This window comes from Halyomorpha halys, unplaced genomic scaffold, assembly GCF_000696795.3.
Source record: "Halyomorpha halys isolate HHAL.00 unplaced genomic scaffold, Hhal_1.1 Scaffold177.1, whole genome shotgun sequence".
NCBI classification, from domain to species: domain Eukaryota; kingdom Metazoa; phylum Arthropoda; class Insecta; order Hemiptera; family Pentatomidae; genus Halyomorpha; species Halyomorpha halys.
In genome coordinates this window covers 168,386-185,100 of record NW_027114700.1, presented here as the reverse complement: position 1 = coordinate 185,100, position 16,715 = coordinate 168,386, and the positions used below count along the sequence as shown (strand labels likewise).

The 16,715-nt window shown below is 29.9% G+C and overlaps 1 protein-coding gene across 2 annotated transcripts in view; it reads left to right on the top strand.

The window, feature by feature from the left end:
• Window positions 1-16,715, top strand: part of LOC106679126 (ATP-dependent DNA helicase DDX11) — a 36,672-nt gene that overhangs the window by 15,985 nt on the left and 3,972 nt on the right. For both annotated transcript variants that reach the window (XM_067051853.1, XM_067051852.1), the window contains 9 exons: window positions 841-993; window positions 3,074-3,197; window positions 5,890-6,044; window positions 6,453-6,579; window positions 9,305-9,494; window positions 10,955-11,165; window positions 11,264-11,413; window positions 13,882-13,993; window positions 15,653-15,783. In XM_067051853.1, the coding sequence (XP_066907954.1) occupies window positions 841-993; window positions 3,074-3,197; window positions 5,890-6,044; window positions 6,453-6,579; window positions 9,305-9,494; window positions 10,955-11,165; window positions 11,264-11,413; window positions 13,882-13,993; window positions 15,653-15,783 (1,353 nt within the window). The remainder of the gene's footprint in view (window positions 1-840; window positions 994-3,073; window positions 3,198-5,889; window positions 6,045-6,452; window positions 6,580-9,304; window positions 9,495-10,954; window positions 11,166-11,263; window positions 11,414-13,881; window positions 13,994-15,652; window positions 15,784-16,715) is intronic.

The window sequence follows — 16,715 nt, the reverse complement described above, 5'->3', positions numbered from 1 at the left end:
TATCTGCTGAGGCATATTGCGTCCCATTATCCAACCTTAGAATATACGGGACACCATATTTTGCAAAGATTTCTTTCATTGCAACAACAATTGTAGAACATTTGATATTAATTAATCTAAAAATTTCAATAAATTTTGAAAGATATTCTTAAATTATTTGGTACTACTTGGATTTATACTAAAATATCAGGACCCACCACATTCAGGCACTGTTTCACAACACATGTTCAAACTTAGTCCCATTTCACCTAAGCGGTTAACTCCTACTGCAGATAGTCAGTCTCAACCAGAATAAAAAAGATAGATTTAAAATGGAAACAGGAATCTGGTCAAATCTTAAGTCCACTATTGTTTGTAATATATATATATATATATCCCACAAGTGTCAGTGGACTCAAAAGCTCCCCTACAAATCTGGAACTGGATTGCTGCATCAGTGTCCAACTGGCAGAGATTTCTGGAGGCAGCACAGACCCTTTGATGGGTTTTCGAGCCAATTATTATTATTATTAATGATGGGAAGTTGGATTTTGAGATAAACCATAGGATGAGGAAAGCAACAATGTGTATCACTAACTCTCCTGTACAGGAATCTCCTGCACTGTGAAGTTAATCATAATTTCTTGACTTCCCTTGGTTGGTTTATTCTTTGGAATTCCTTTATCTAGTCTGTTGGCCCTCTACCTATTTTTATGAGAATTCCTTCATCTCTCTCCTGGTGATGTGCCATTTAGGTTGTGGATTTCCACTGTGGTGTAGTTTATGTACATTTATAAGCCTAATTTTTTTTAATATTCTAATATGAATTTTTATTTCTTTGTTTTTTAACTTGATTTTCAGTTGGTAATTGTACCTTACAATACTCTTTTACATAAGACTACCAGAGAGGCGTGCGGTCTTGAACTAGAAAATAGTGTTATTATCATTGATGAGGCTCACAATATTTTGGAAACTATTTCTAATATTCATAGTTCCCAAGTGTCTGGAGCCCAGGTATGTGATGCTGTATAAATTTAAACTATTGATATTGAGAAATAATTTAAAAAAGAAAAAAAAATAAGTTTAGAGTAAATTGGATATGGCTTTAACATTTAAATTGATTTATTAAATAAATCAAATGCTATCCTTTTTTAGTCTCAACACTCTTTATTATATTAATAGTCCAACGTTTCAGCCAAAATGGACATCCTCAAGGACAATCTTCAAATATAAATTCTCACCTGACATCAAAAATTTACAAATGTTTTGCAGGCTATTCTGCCTAGGTCATTAATTATAAGTCAAACACCCTATATTTTTTTAAAACTTCATTAATTTTTAATAAACTTTTAATTTTCAATTAATTGTTAATGACCTGGGCCGAATAGCATGCAAAATATTTTTTAATTTTTTATATGAGGTGAGAATTTATATTTGAAGATTGTCCTTGAGGATGGCCATTTTGGCCGAAACGTTGGACTATTAATATAATAAAGAGTGTTGAGACTAAAAAAGGATACCATTTGATAAATAAATAATAATAAATAAATACCAGTCTCAAGAAATTGAAAAAAATTATATTTAATCTAAATTGATGTCAGAACTTTTTTAATTTGCTAATTGAGGCATCTGAATCAAATATATGTCATTTTAATAATTTTTATCACTGAAAGAGGCTTTTCATTTACCCAGTTTTTCAAATTGGCAGCTTTAAAATGAGAGTTGTTTTATTTATAGAAGGTCAATATATACTGTTTTCATTAGAAAAGTGTTAATAAAAAAAAGCATATTTTACGTTTTATATGTATATAATTTTATTATTAAAAACAATAGAAAAATTATATTTTTATTGGAGTTTTACTAGCTTTAAAGTAAAATTTATATATAGATTATCATGCAACTTTGATTATTATCGTAACCCAACAATAGCTTTAATTTTTCAGCAGCTGTTGATGAATTACACTTTCTTTTCGACATTTTGTGCACTTTTATTCACTATCTTATCGTACAAAACCTTAGTATTGAAAAAGAAGGATGTGTGGAAGACATTGAGATATTAGTAAAGAAACGTGTCACAACCTGTTCAAACCTGATAAATTGTCCTACTTATACTGGCTATTGAGCCACAAAGTCCCAATGATAGAGGTAAAATTGAAACAAAGGTTTAATAATTCTCAGTAACAGGGGTATTTCAATGCCAAAGTGTTGGGACCACATTATAATTATCAGTAGTAGAGTTTTTTCACATATCCAGACCCACTTAACCAGGTTACACTGTAATTTCATTTTTTATACTGAGTTTCTGTAAATCTTTAAAAATTTAAATTTTAACACGATATAAAATGGCTAACTATAAAAAGAATTAGCATATTAATACTATATTTATAAATTTTTGTAATCCCATACTTAATTCTCTATCATGGTTTCACTCTATTACTAATGATATGGTTTTTTAAAAAAAGTGCGGTTGGCAACCTTATGACCAGAGATCATAGCATTCTTAGCCTATCATATACTTCATTTATGATATGAAAAATAAGAAATAATATTCACTATCTAAACATTAGGTATGCAGCTTTAATTAATAAAAGGTTTGCAAAGACGGATGGTATGAGAAAAGGAGAATGAATTGTATATTTCATGTAGCTTAGCTAAATATACTCTTCATAATATACAAAACAAATTAGGAATCAAATTCTGATAAAGTGATTGTGGTTGGTAATGAGTTTGCATTTATCAGATTGAAAAAACAAAACACTAAGACTGTTATGATGATTTCCATATTCTATTGGTCCGATTCAAGGCATGTCATACTAGTTCTTTCTCATTTGGATCATTCTTTTACAATTTAATACTAAATTATGGGAAAAAAAAAAGTTTGATTCCTAAATTCAAAATCTGCTAATAGATTAAAATATATTTTAATACAAATTAATTTTCATAATTAAGAAAAATATTGTATTCAACATTATTTTATTTGATGAATAGAAAATTTGAAATCACTCAAATTCATAAGTCCTGTAAATTTATGTTTATGTTTATAATAATAATTATATAATAAATTATAGTATAATTGATATTATTTAATTTCCAGTTAACATTAGCCTATAACCAGTTAACAATGTACAAAGATAGATATGAAAAAAAATTTAGTGCCAATAATCTTATGTATTTGAAGCAAATAATTTATGTCATTGGAAGTTTGATAAAATTAATAGGTAAGTTATAATATATTATAATACATTATAAACAAACTGTATTTTTCTTCAATTATTGTCTTTTTTTTTTTTTTTACTATTTTTTCTTATTTAGTTTTTAAGTAAGTATGTTATGCCTCTATATTCACTTATAATTATACTTGACAAATAGTAATAGCTGTTAATAAAACTATAACTAATTTTTACACATTATAATTTGTTTATATGATCGTAAATTTAATTGATGGGTAATTTGGGAATATATTGGGTATTTTCTCAAAAGTTGGTGTGATACACTATAATTTTTATCACTGATGTGTTCATTGTTTATTTAAACTTCATTATATGTACATAATTAAAATTTTATAGTAGGGATTGAAAATTTTCTACAGCCTGAAGAAAGTTTGGTGAAATGTTAGATTAAGCTTGCAACATAAGGTTTGCAATCAAAAAATCTTACTGTATTTGTGTATTATTTTTTTCTGTTATATGTAATCCATATAGAATTATAGTAACAATTTTCTTTATGAAAATTTAAATTGAACTATGTTTCTAAAAAAGTGAAAACTTTTTTTTTTTGTAATACATTAATTTATGTTTAGACTAAATTATATTGGTTTATTTTCATTATTGTTAATTATGTTATTGTTCTTTAGCTCAATCATTAACCAGCTCCACCTATATCTCTACAATTCTCCTCGAAGACTGAAAAAACCTTTAGAGCCCAAATTCTACTATAAAAAAAAAAAAAAAAAGTTTGTAATATTCGATTTAAACTTTGATAAAGTTAGAAAAGTCCTTTTAGAAAACTTTAAAAATTAAAATTACCAAATTGGTAGACACCATGTCAGAAGGAATTGTTTACTCTAGAGTTACTACTGGAAGTTTGAGACTTATTTCTTGAGTCCATGCCTAGATAAAATTTCACTGTTAGGCCTTAATAGAATTTTGTTTTTATCTGGAGGTCTGCTCCAATATGCTTAACCATCATGTCTTGTTCATCCATTAATTAGTGAAGTTAACTAAAAGGATCCTCTGGAAGGAGAAGGTTTTTTTATTATAATAGGTGTTATGTTAGTAAGTATGAAAAAGAATAGTATCACTCCTTGTGGTAATGATACAAAATTGTGTTTTTTAAAAACAAATTCGTGGTCTGATTAGTATATGCATCAGAAACATAGAGAGACACTAAATGAAATACCGAAAAACTTCAAGTATTTGTATTTAGATATTTGAGGAGAATACTAGGCATACATTAGAGTGAAATTATTGCAAAGAACTGGTGCAGAAGACAAACCTCAAGCCCATAGAAACAGTGACCAAGAAAAGGAAATAGAAGTGTATTGTTCACATCCAAAATGGGTTTCTAAAGCATAGACAACACTGAAACAAGTTGATGAGGTAGGGAGGTGAACCAGTTGGGATGGTAATGGAACCAATTGAAGACATTAGGTTGTGAAAGAAATTTATGGTGGCTCTTTGCTTCAATGGGAGCTTGAGGCTTTACTAGTGCTCAACGGCAGATCATAACATAAGATTCCTTATTTCTGAAATATAAATAGCAATGTTCATTTTCATAACCAAATACATCATTTAGAAGTTAAATATTTTTCTATTTTTTGGCTAAATAATAACCATTTTGATCCAATCAAAAAGTTTCTCCAGCTTAGGCATATCACTATCCAAAAATCCTCTACCTGTCCATTAAGTAGTTTTACTGTGTTGTTGGCTCAGGCCCATAGTCATGGGTCCTTTGATCTTTGGTGCGATATTCAGCCAACCTTTTCAATCACGTCGTCTTAAACCATCTGTTTTCCGCTTTACTCTTCATCATAAATAATCTATGACCGCTTATAAATCCCTTATACCATTAGCAAATATGTTGAACCATGCCTTTTTGTCTATTGTCGATGAATATTGGTGGAGTCATGTTTGTGTTTAAAAAAACAAATCACTGCATGAATTTCAAACTTGGGAATGGTGCAAATTGGAACCTTTGTTATGGGTAGCTACTCATTTAGCTCTGGCTACTCACATGTTGAAGCAAAGCAGGGATTAGAAGAACTACTCCATATACAGTGTTGGCTCAAACCTCTCCTTTGTTCCAGTGCCTTAGGATTCTTATTATTCACCCTCATTTATGATGAAATTCCTGATTCTCCATTTAAAATATTTATGATTTATATAGGCTTTGCTGGCTTCACCTCTCACAATACTAGCCAATATATAGAATTTATAGAAAGAGAAAATTGTGATCATGTAAAGTTTCAAATTTGAGTTTTCAATAGAAATAAACTCGTTCAAATCACCCAGAAAGAAAAAAATCAGAAAATTACATCAATCGCTTTTGAATAACAAAATACTTAATAAAAAATTTGTTAATTAAAGACTAACTAAAAATTGATAATTAATTGATATTGAGGTACACTACTTTATCTTCTTAAAGTTTATAAAACAATTATATTTTATACGAGGAGAAGATGATAAGTTGAATAAGTTAACTTATTTAATATTATTAACTTATTTAATTTTTAAAGGCTAGAAACTCTAGCTGAAACATTGAAAAGGCACGATTAAATAAGTTATATCAACTTATTTGTGTTCTATTTTGACTGCATCCCCAAACCATCTTCAACTCGTATAAGTCATCCCCAGTCAACTATCTCTCATAATTATATTTTATGTTTTTTAATTATAAAAATTTATGTTATAGGAGGCAAACCTGGGTATGGATCTGGAGAGGCCAGTGCTATAGTAATGGGCACAAAAATTTACACAATTCATGATTTTATTAGTTGTGCTCAGATTGATACATTTAATATGTATAAGTTGGTTAACTTCTGCCTTAAAACTAAACTTACTCATAAGGTAAACCCATTAGATGGAGTCCATTTGTTTGAAAATATCATATCATATCTTTGTTTGATAGCCTCCTTTCTTCTTAATCCTCTCTTGTGTCCTAATCTTCGTTTATAGGAATTTATTATTATTCTCTTACATGAAGATACTACTTAAACTTCATTTTTCTTTCTTTTTCATTAATTTTTTCATTGTTTGTTACTGCTAAAATTAGTATTTTTATACTTATTGAATAAATGAATAAAAACATTTTAGTTCTTGTTTTACCTGTTCACATCTTTATTATTGCATTTAATAACCTAATATAAGCTATAATAAATATTTTTGATAAATTTAAACTTGCTGTTTCCTTTTAGTAATAAGTATTCCTTATTTCATATTTTATTTCTGTATTTATTTAATTTTTTTTTATTGTAGATTAGTGGTTTTACAGAGTTTAATTCTCCGGTGGTTCAACTTAAATCTAAATCAAATGCAGTTGGCGGTATTAAAAGTTTCTTGAACAGTATTTCCAAAATTGCACCAGTAAAGGAAGAAGCAGAAGGTATTATCAATATTAATAAATAAATTCCTCATTCTTAGTTGTGTGTTATGAGGTAATGTGGAATAAGTGCATAATTGTGTAATTTATACAAACCTGGCATAACTACCCTTTACCATTACATTTAAGCACTGGTGTTCTACAAGTAAGCCATGAGAGTTTGATATTACAAATTGTAAATATATTCATAGACAGAAGTATTGCATCAATTGAATTTTTATCTCAAAAATTATGCCAAAGTTCAATACAGAATGTAATAATGAAAGGCCTAGTGAACCTGAATGTTTGATTCCTATACCACCACATATTCACCCTGGTGAATGTATTCATACTATCAATCGCTGTCTGCATACATCTGCTCAATGATGCCCTCCGAACCCAAATTTACTAGATCGATCTTGAGATAACCCTCTGATCTACGTTTCTGTCTTTCCCTTGGACATTTACCTATTGGATCAGTGTTTATTAACTTCTTAGAGTTAACATTTGTTACTGAATCCTATATCCTTACTAGACTGTCTTATTCGCTCTAAAGTTACCAACTGAATATATTTACTAGGTGTAGTTCATGTAATTTGGGGCCATCAATAGCTCAGGTTGAGGCGCCAGTCTTAGCAACCTGAGAACTACAAGCCGTGCCGGTTCGAATCCAGCCTGTGGCATTGACTTTTTTCATCAAATAGCGGTCCTGAAAAATGAAAAATGACTCCCCACCATGGTTAAAATAGGTTGGTCATCTATAGATAAACTCCCCTCCCCCTCCCCATGTCATAAATGGCCATGCAATTCAGTGTGGCATAACCTTCTCAATTCTTCATTTCACTCATCCTTCCTGGTCTGAATGTTTTAATCAATAGTTTATTTTCAAAAATTCTAACTTTTCAGTTTCTGAACAGAAGGCACAAGCTTAGCAATTTTGAAATTGGATAGCAAGGAGCATTTCTCGGCTTAAATCTTGCCTTTGTTTTCTCATCTATTTCACTCTTTCTAGTTATTGTAGATCCTAATACTTAAACTTGTTCAAATATATTTCCTCCTATTTTTATATCACCAAAATTGTTCCTGTTTCTATTTCTAACCATATATACCTTTGTTTTATCCGTATTTATTTTGATATCTGTTTGCTTAAAGCTTTTATCAACATAATTATATTTAGTTTTGTAGTTTCCTTGTCTTCAGCTAGTAATGCTAAATCATCAGCATACCCAAGCATGGATATTTTACCTTCTAGAATTAAAGCCTTTCTAATATGCATCACCTTTCTGGTATCACATTCTAGTGGTGAATTAAATAAAGCAGGTGAAAGAAAATCTTGTTTTAACCTGAATAAACCTTTCCTGTTTAATGTTGAATGATTCTTTCTCTTTCAGGCTTTTGCTAACATATGTTTTAAAAATTGGTTTATTGTTTGAAATTGAATTGACAAAACATTTAGCAAAAATTTTGGAGGCAATGGTGATTTCTTTGGTTATATTATGTGAAACGAGAAGTGGCCAGATGTCTTGTCATTAACCAGTCAAGATCTAGAGGACAGTAAAATTTTATAGAGAGGCAGACAACCACACATGGAGACTTTATTATGACCGAATGAAAATCAATTTAAAATACTAAAAAAATTTCAGGTTACGGAGGGTGTATGTAAAGTGGGAATATATAAAGAGTGCCCATGAGATACTGTTTCTTTTTTTTTCTTTATTCTTTTTTGTTTCCATCTCTAGTCTGGAAGAATGAGAAAGAAAGAAATATTACAAATACTGGTAACTCAAAGGTTGCAGAATGGTGGGAACGATAAAACAAAAATTGTGGAACCGGCCATCTTATAGGAATACTTTGCCAAAGGGCATTGTATAAGACTTAATGGTCATATATCGCGACCTTTCCACTTTTATATGGAAGTAAAGCAGGGAGATAGCCTAAGCCCACTACTATTTGTTCTCCTTATGCATAAGATATGGACGGTGTGTAAAAGGAAATGCCCAAGAGCACAAATTGGTTTTTGGAACCTAACTCCAGTGCTGGCTCAAGCAATGATATATGTGGATGATATGGTACTGGTAGCTGACTCTTCAGACGTCCTTAGATGAATGGAATGAGGAACTGAAGATAAGAGGTTTGCAAATAAACCCTAACAAAAGTAAAATCATGTGTATCGGAAGAGAAAACACAGAGCCTAAGTATTTAGGTAGGATAACATCAGCAGAAATGAGATCCCTCCGAAGAATAGTTTGTAAACCCAGGAGAGACTGCGTCAGAAATGAAAGAATTTGGAAGGATCTGGGTATGAAATTAGTGTGCAACTATGCAAGAGCGGCAACTAAAATGGTATAGACATGTCTGTAGAATGGATGATACCAGAAAAGCCAGGTGGTATTTGGAAGCTTGCCCAGAAGGAAGACAGCCTCGGGTCTATGTACTCACATTGGAAAACTAGGGGCAGCAAAGGGGATGCACCATCCTGGAGATGAGAAGACTAGCCAGGGACAGGGACCGGTGGGCTAGATGGACTGAGACTACAACTCCATGCTTGACGGCACACAGAATTCAGAGGAAGAAGTCAATATAATAAAAAACATATTTTTAAATTTCAGTTAATCTGTTTCTATGTAATTATTTTTCACCAGTTATAACTGGTTCTTTTTTAATAATCTAAGATATGTATGAATATTGAAAACAATACTCAAAATGTTTTCTGTCTGCTATACTAAATAATAATTGACTGAACATATAGTTTCAGTTGAAACAGAGCCATCATCTTCTCAGCCATTAGTACCTATTTTATCTCTATTAGAAAATTTGACACTGAACAACAAGGAAGGACGTGTTGTTGTTTCTACATCAAATATTATTGGTAAAGCGATGATTAAATTTCTGCTGCTAGACCCTGCCATCACAGTCACAGATATCATCAGTAAAGCAAGGTTGTATTATTTTATATTTTAACTTTTAGTTTATATCAATAATATTATTTCCTAAATATCATTCAAAATTATTCATTTTTATATAAAGTTAGATGGGTTTTTTATCACTATTAATAATCCAGACTAGCACCTATATATGACCCAGTGAGAATGAAAGTACTGTATGTCACTTTTCTTTTATTTAATTGCTTAAATATGTGTTTATTATATGTATATTATTGAAGTACATTCACAGAACATTTAACATATCACAACATTCATTCTCACTAGTTCATAATGTCTCTCTGAGCAAGGCACATATTAAGTCCTAAATTTTTAGCCAACAAGGGTCCCCATCTGTCTCTTAATTATTAGATTTTGAGACTTTTTCATGCTACCACTGTATGTCCTAAACGTTTTCAAATGACAAATATAAAAATCATGTTTTTTTACAATTTAAAAAATATTGGTCAAACCATAGTTTTTAATGAAGGTTTATTTAAACAGATACTTCCAACATTCCCATTTTACTTAGCACTTAAGTTCAGCCATGCCATGGATCTGTGACTTTCAAGTTGCATTAACAAAGCTGTTTTGTGATATTTTTGTCACTGTTCTGAGGCTGTTTTTTACAACTTCAAATCCTGAGTTGTTTTTTAATAGATTTTTTAATAAAAGCTGTCAAGCAACGACAAATTAAGTTTTAAAACTTTTGTTATTTTTATAAGTTGTAAACATACTTGTTTTTTCTGATAATTCAGGTTAAAGTTCTAAAGTCCACTAAATATTAGGTTTTTAGCCGCCATATTAAAATTTACCCATAAAATCGAATGATATTAAGGGTCGGCTTTTATTTATTTAGTGGACCCATGAAATGAAAATTTGACCCCTTACCATGGTTAGAATAGATTAGTACTCTGTAGATAACCCTCCTCTCCAGTATATCACAAATGACCTTAAATAGGGTCATACAAAAACACAGTAGACACAAACATAGAAAGGGGGTTCTTAATATAAATAACACTTTTTTAGGGCAATCTGTAGCTGAGGGAGTTAAGACGTCTACATTAGCAACTTTTTTGGTACTTATTAATCACAGCTCTAGCGCCAATTCAAATTCTTCCTTGGGGTGTCAATCGTTATTTTGTGGTGGAACTACAAAATGAAAACTTTACCACCCACTATGCTTAGAATTTGGTGGTAACCTTTAGATAACTATTCCTTCTGTATGTCAGAAATGACCAGACAGGGGGTTAAAAAATATATATGTTGTGGACCATTGCTCTAGATAATCCTTTCTTTTTCTCCGGGGATTCTACCTCCAATCATCTTTCTCTATGGTTTATGGAGTCATCAGGTTTTCTTTGAATGTGACTTAGCCTTCCTGTATTTATTCCTTTTTCCTTGTTTATTGTGTTTAATTCTTATTTTCTTCATGGGTTTTACGTGCTATTAAATCTTTAATTATTTATTCCCTATAGGAGTGTGATTCTTGCTGGTGGTACAATGGAACCAAAAGGAGAACTAAAAGAAAGGTTGTTTATTGCATGTGGAGCTGATCACCAAAGGATAATGGAATTCTCCTGTTCTCACATCATCCCTCCAAACCAGATTTTACCCATCGTTTTGACCAAAGGCCCTACTGGAAAACCTCTAGATTTCTCCTATGAATCGAGGTCATCTTTAACAACTGTATGAAACTTTTTCATTCTCTTCAATATTCTTGAGTTAATCTTTTTATTTTTCAATAAATATTTATTGTAGATCTTTTATCAACTTTCAATTTTTAGATAAATGAATTTGGTCGTGTATTGGTTAACATATGTAATATTGTTCCTGCTGGAATTGTTTGTTTTTTCCCTTCATATGAATATGAGAACACTATTTTTGAACATCTAAATAAACATGGGATCATAGAAAATATTTCCAAAAAAAAACAGGTACCTTTGCATCTTATATGATATAATACAGAGTTATAATTTGTATTAATTATTAAAATTTATTTTTATTCTGATTTGCTTGCTCAGAGACCTCTCTATAACTGTAATTCTTTTACATTATTCACAGTTTTTCTTGGGAAAACTTCATCTCTTAACCAAATATATATTGTAGGAAGATAGTCTGTGTGGCTTGTCAATGAAGGTATCAAAATAGTAGAAGAAAACTATTTACTGTTAACTAATGTTTCAACCCCCTTTGTAGGGCTTTGTCAGGGCTGTCAGATTGAAACAAACTGTCATCTTTGTTTCATTACGACATCCCTGCAAAGTGGGACAAAACATTGGTTAACAATAAATAGTTTTCTTCTACTATTTTGATACCTTTATTGACAAGCCTTCCTACAATCTACTCCATACAGTCAGCTATCTTCTTCCATATATATATAACAAATACTTATAAAAAATGTAAACACTACACAATTGTTATTTATTATTCATATATTATTCCATTGGACTTATAGAACCCTACAACTGGAAGTAACGAGATAATAACTGTAATTTAATATAGTGTCAGCGTTCAAATTAGGGCAATTAAGTCAACAAACATTTGAAACGCTTATCTCTTTCATCGAATTAAAAGGCAATGACAAACAGTTACAGTGATGGAGATGGATTATAAGACATGTTTTTTCTAGTTGACATTAAAGAACATTATTAAAAATACTAAATACATTATTAAAAATATAATTGAAAAAAATAAAAATAATCAAAGTAGATCATAGTGGTTCTTTTCAGTTATGGCTGTTTACTATTCCAACTGAGAATCGGTAATATGATACTCAAAGTTCAAGCTGACAGGTTACTGAATCGGTAGGTAGCCATTTTTGTAATTAACGAAATGTTATAACTACTTTCATCTCAAATCAAACTACTTTAATCTGGGTATGAGATATCAGAATCAGGTGGCAAAAAACTGTTAGTGTTTTATGACTTTCCAATCTCAATACCTCTTCGAAATTTAACTGTCCTTAGAAAGTTGAGTATATCGTTGGAAAACTGATGAAATGATGCAACTTTTGTGAATTCCCAAGGTCATACCTCAAAAAATTCACTCTGTGAGATTTTTACTGTGTATTTCTGAAAATTATTCAATTTTATTAGTTTACTATGTTATGGCTGATATGACCGCCCAATGAAACAACATTTTCCTACAATCTTACCATGAGCTCGTCAGTTTGTGACAAAACTTGAGGAATGTTAATTTACAGTAGAGAAATTTGTTTTTTTAATTATCATATATTTATAGAATGCTTAACGCAGTTAAAGTACTAATATTTTAAGCCAGATTAATGTTAGGGTCATTCTCTCTGCAATGTACGATTTGTATCCCTGACTGATTGTAGGTCTTTACTATTAATATATGGATAAGAAAAAAAGTCTTTATTTAGAGGAAGGTTTGTACTACAAATATCGTATAATACGGAATAGTCGTTTTTTTATAGTAACAGGTAATAAAAAATTCTCAAAGTTCGATTTCCTCATAACCCTGGAGTGTCGTAAGGTTAACTTTTGCAAAATTTGAATTCTCCTATCAAGGACATGGAAAGAGACAGCAAATTGAGGTGGGATTTCTGATAAGAATATTCAGTAATACTAAGTACTTTAATGAAAATGAATTTATCTTCACCATTTAGATTTTACATCATAATATATATGTGTCTCATATTTTCAACCTCACAATCCTGGAACATTTTAAAACTCCACCAATTCTGAATAATAGTGCATGATAGAATAATTAGTTTGGTTTAAAACACTCCAACATTCCTATCGAATCCATCTGTAACTTCCGAGATTTTGCTAGCTCATTTGTTTTTTGCCTAGTTGTTTTTGTTTATTTATAATGAAACATGTATTTTGTATTTGTATTATAAGAATTAAGTAAGAGAGTAAGTTGCTAGGGTTGTTAAACCGTTAATAAGGCATCGTCTAGCAACAGGCCGACGATCTACATTTTAAAATCAGTTGTTGCTAATTAGTCATCAAACTAAACAACTAATTAACGAATAAATAAATTTCAGTTTTACTGAAAAATTTACTGTTTTAGTTATGAAATCAATTGGCTTTTTAAAAAGTTTATGACTTTCTATCATACAGTTTAGTGATTTTTGAAATATTATGAATGTTAGTATATTAAGATATTATGATTTTTCTGTTATTTTTTAACAACTCTTTAATCAAATTAATTTTTTTTTTAATAAAAAACTAGTAATTTCTATGAGGCCTTTTTATAAAAATAGATCACTAAAAAGGTAAGAAATAATATGACATTTTTTAAGTGGTAGAAAATGTAGCACTAGTAGAAAATGACCCATTGCTGATTTTTAATGATCTGTTAAATAATGATAATTGTTCTTTTTTATGATCAAAAGTAGTAAAAGAAAATTAATTGTAAAACTTTATATATGTAGGTGTTTAGAGAACCAAAGAAAACAGGAGGTGTTGATGAAGTTCTTAGTGGTTATGCCAAAGCTGTTAAAACTGCGAAGGGAAAAAATGGAGCTCTATTATTTAGTGTTGTTGGTAAGATTATTTTTTAAATTCTAATCAAGTTCTTACATCTAAGACTTATATAATAATAAACAGAGATTATGTCATATCCTTACCAGTTTTTAAAAATTTGAAAATCGAATATTTGAATTCCAGCTCACATTTTCCAGTATGGCTGGTCCCTGACGGAGTTTAGACCAAAATTCCCTTAATTTAGAGGGGGTATACAAGTTAAGGACTTAGAAAACTTATTTATATTTAATTATATATAATACTGAAATTTGGAATGTCCTAGCATGCCTAGTACCTTAGAATAATGAGAGATTAAAATAGTATATGAGAATATATTTAGAAAAAATTAATAAAATGAAAACTTTTCCACTTCAATTTTCTTGATGAACTAACAACACTCTTTTGTCTTCAGATGATTTGATATCTCACTATTAATTTCATATAACTTCAACTTCAAAACTCGAGAAAAGCTTTCATACAACCTAGGGTGCTCAACAATTCAATTTCAAATTTTCATTACCATGCATTTTTAACAAAACAATTATAGCAGTTTATTTTAAATTCAATTTTCTGTACATGGTTTTGCATTACTTTTCATTTTTAAAAAAATAATAATGGTTTATATATATAATATAAAATATTCATGTAATAATACCAGGTCAAAAAACAAAATTTTCTTACTCATTAGATAGAGTGAATGTAATTCACTCTCTCTGATAGTAAGAAATATTTCATCATTTTTTTTTTTAAACCTGTGTTCTTACATAGATAAGCTGTTGTAATTAATTTTAAAAAAGTTTGGAAAATTAAATTAACAAAAAAATTGGTTTAAAAAATTTGCAGTCAATTAGTTGAGTACTATAAAAGATTTCTGTGTTATTTATTAAGGCTTATCACCTTGATGCCTGAATCTCCTTCTTTTCTAAGATTTATAATAATTTCTCCTCTTAGCTCTCTAATTATGATTTACTTTATTTTCATTAAAAACTCAATCTCCATCCCTTAAAAACAATTCTATAGTTTACAGAGAATTAGAGATGAGAAAAGACTTCTGCATTATTTTATTAAATTTATCTTTGGGTTTCATTGGTGCTCTCATGTCTGTTGTTCGTATACCGAGTGACTTTATCCTTGATCTGACTCTAGTTTCCTTTATTCATTCACCAAGTACTTAGTATTTATCTCTACCAATTGGTTTATATAAACCTTCTTTTACCTCATAATCCAACTGTTAACATAAACAATGTTTATTTCCATTAAAATTGCTACTGGATGATTGAGAAATGCAATATTCTTAATATTGCCTGTATTTAGTCAGAAAAATGTACTTGAAGTCTAAACAATGTATTAATTAGTCAGACAAATGTATTAATTATTAATCTTATTTTTGTCCCAGGATAAAATTATTTTTTAATTTATCACTTTGAATCTGAATGTGGTCAAACAACTAGTTTTGTCAAGCCTGACAGATTCTTTAGTTCCAGCTATACTTCAACTTGTCAGCATTTCTATTTGTCTTTCAAACCTTAGTCTGTAAATGATGCAGATTGCTAGACCATAAACTCTGTTTACGGAGTATGTAAATAAAATATAGCTGTAAATGTTGAGGGATATAGACAATTATTACTAAGTATTTGTGATTGTAATCCCATTAAAATATCCATGTTATTTTTGTTTTAGGTGGAAAATTAAGTGAAGGTCTTAATTTCAGTGATGAGCTAGGTAGATGTGTTATGGTTGTTGGAATGCCCTATCCTAATATTAAATCTCCTGAGTTGATTGAAAAAATGAAATATTTGGAACAAAATGTTGTAAGTTTAACATGTACTAATTATTTGTAGTGTGTATGAAAAGTTTTCAGATTCAATTTTTCACAGCTTTTAGAGAATGAAAATAACTTTCAAATAAAAACAATACAATACAACCATTGCTTAATGTTGATTATCTGGTTGTTCTTAAGTTTCTTAACTGGGTTATCTGTTAATGCATGTTAAATCCAATCCGTTCTATAAACCGATAATTTTGACACTGAGAAATTTCGACACATGTCAGAAAACTACATTCACATGATGAGGATTCTACTCTCCCTATGCTTTTAGCTATCCCATTTTTTTATTCCACCGATCATATTAAAAGTAGTCAGTCAATTGTTGAGAGATGAACATAGTTCTCTTTTTCTAGTCGACAGATAGCTTCCACTTCAAGCAATAAACATGGGGTTAAGCTGAGCACCCACTAAGACTGCTACATTCAATTTTCAAAAGTGGAATGGTATGCAATATATAAAGAGTCAACTCACTTTACCTCAGCCTTTCTTTATTACATACATTTTTATAATTTAAAAAGGACTGGAGTGTATTGGCTAAGTGGGAAATTATGTGTTATAGTTAAATTTATGTGAAATGTTATTTCCACATATTTATTAATAAAAATAGAAATAGTATTACCAGTTAAACCATGTATACTTCCAGAAGAAAATATAATTGTTAACAGTCGGTTTTTTCTTCTTTTTTTGTTTAATCTATCTCAGTGTAAATAATATACAGCATAATCACAGATAAACAATATCTAGTATGAATATAATCATAAACTTTAAATGCTTTCTGTCATCAGTTTTTTTTTTTTTTTAATTTATTCTTTCATTTTTTCTCATTAATTTTGGATTTTATTTTCCTAGTCAAATGAATTTGGTCAAGTACTCATCATTATTTCTCCGTTATCATTCCTAAATCCTGTCCATACT